Source organism: Eimeria tenella, genomic scaffold, assembly GCF_000499545.2.
Source record: "Eimeria tenella Houghton genomic scaffold, Eth_scaff1834, whole genome shotgun sequence".
Lineage (NCBI taxonomy): Eukaryota > Apicomplexa > Conoidasida > Eucoccidiorida > Eimeriidae > Eimeria > Eimeria tenella.
In genome coordinates this window covers 1,895-2,997 of record NW_013541669.1, presented here as the reverse complement: position 1 = coordinate 2,997, position 1,103 = coordinate 1,895, and the positions used below count along the sequence as shown (strand labels likewise).

Here is a 1,103-nt window from a genome sequence, read left to right as displayed (position 1 = left end):
CCTCCTCCTCCTCCACTGGCCGCAGCAGCAGCAGCTGCTGCTGCTGCAGGGGCTTCCGAAGAAAGAGGCAGCAAAAGACGCTCGCAAGTCTTCAGCACGAGGCCTTTGTTGCCGGTGCTGTCGCGGCCGCCCAGCGCCACCAGCATATTCCCTAGCAGCAGCAGCAGCAGCAACAGCAGCAACAGCAGCAACAGCAGCAACAGCAGCAACAGCAGCAACAGCAGCAGCAGCAGCAGCAGAGGCGCATTGGAGCGCTTTGGGGCCTAAGCGCAAGCTAGTGCATTTACAGCTAAACAGACGTATTGCAGTGTGGCTGCCGAGGCTGCTGAGCAGCCGCAGCAACTGCAGCAGCAGCAGCAACTGCAGCAGCAGCAGCAGCAGCAGCAGCAGCACATACCTACAGCGACAGCAGCAAGCTGCTGTCTTTGCTGCAGCATTGGCGGAAGGTTTATCCAGGCGCTGTGCCTTAGAGGGTCGCACATCTCCACTGAAGCTAAAGCGCTGCTGCTGCTGCTGCTGCTGCTGCTTCGGCTGCTGCCGCCCAGCACCACAGGAAGCACTCCAGCAACGACGCACCCAGCTGCAGCAGCAGAAACAGCAGCAGCAGCAGCAGCAGGCCGGCATAGAACCCCTGTAGCCTCTCACTAGCTGCCCAAAGGACCAGCGGCAGCAGCAGCAGCAGCAAATCGGCACAGAATCCCTTCCACCCCCGTCAGCTGTCCACAGCAGCAGCAGCAGCAGCAGCAGCAGCAGCAGACCGTGTTTGCATCTGGGCTGGTGCAAGTTTCCTGCTGCCTTCCAGGGGGCCCCCCCAGGGGCCCCCTGGGCCACTTCAGCGGCGCTGCAGAGGCCCGAGCTGCTGTCGCCCCCAGCCACCAGCAGCAGACCATCTGCAGCAGCAGCAGCAGCAGCGCAACAAACTTGAAATGTGCTCAGGAGCGGCAGCAGCAGACGTGCAACAGGCTTTGCGGCAGCAGCAAAGTGCCAGCACCAAGGTCACTGAGTCCCAGCAGCAGCAGCACCAGCAATTGCAGCAGCAACAGCAGCGGCAGCAAGGGCAGCAACAGCAGCAGCAACAGCAGCAGTAACAGCAGCACCAGCAA

At 61.8% G+C, this 1,103-nt stretch overlaps 2 protein-coding genes across 2 annotated transcripts in view; one reads left to right on the top strand and one right to left on the bottom strand.

Moving 5' to 3' along the window:
* The window catches only part of ETH_00036450 (kelch motif domain-containing protein, putative), a gene marked incomplete at both ends in the record, with an annotated part of 1,944 nt that extends 1,462 nt beyond the window's left edge, over nt 1-482 (bottom strand). Inside the window, 2 exons of the mRNA XM_013373950.1 lie at nt 4-151; nt 398-482. Coding sequence (XP_013229404.1) covers nt 4-151; nt 398-482 — 233 coding nt within the window. The remainder of the gene's footprint in view (nt 1-3; nt 152-397) is intronic.
* Nucleotides 483-926: 444 nt separating this feature from the next.
* The window catches only part of ETH_00036445 (uncharacterized protein), a gene marked incomplete at both ends in the record, with an annotated part of 1,208 nt that continues 1,031 nt past the window's right edge, over nt 927-1,103 (top strand). The window contains one exon of the mRNA XM_013373949.1: nt 927-995. Within this exon, the coding sequence (XP_013229403.1) occupies nt 927-995 (69 nt within the window). The remainder of the gene's footprint in view (nt 996-1,103) is intronic.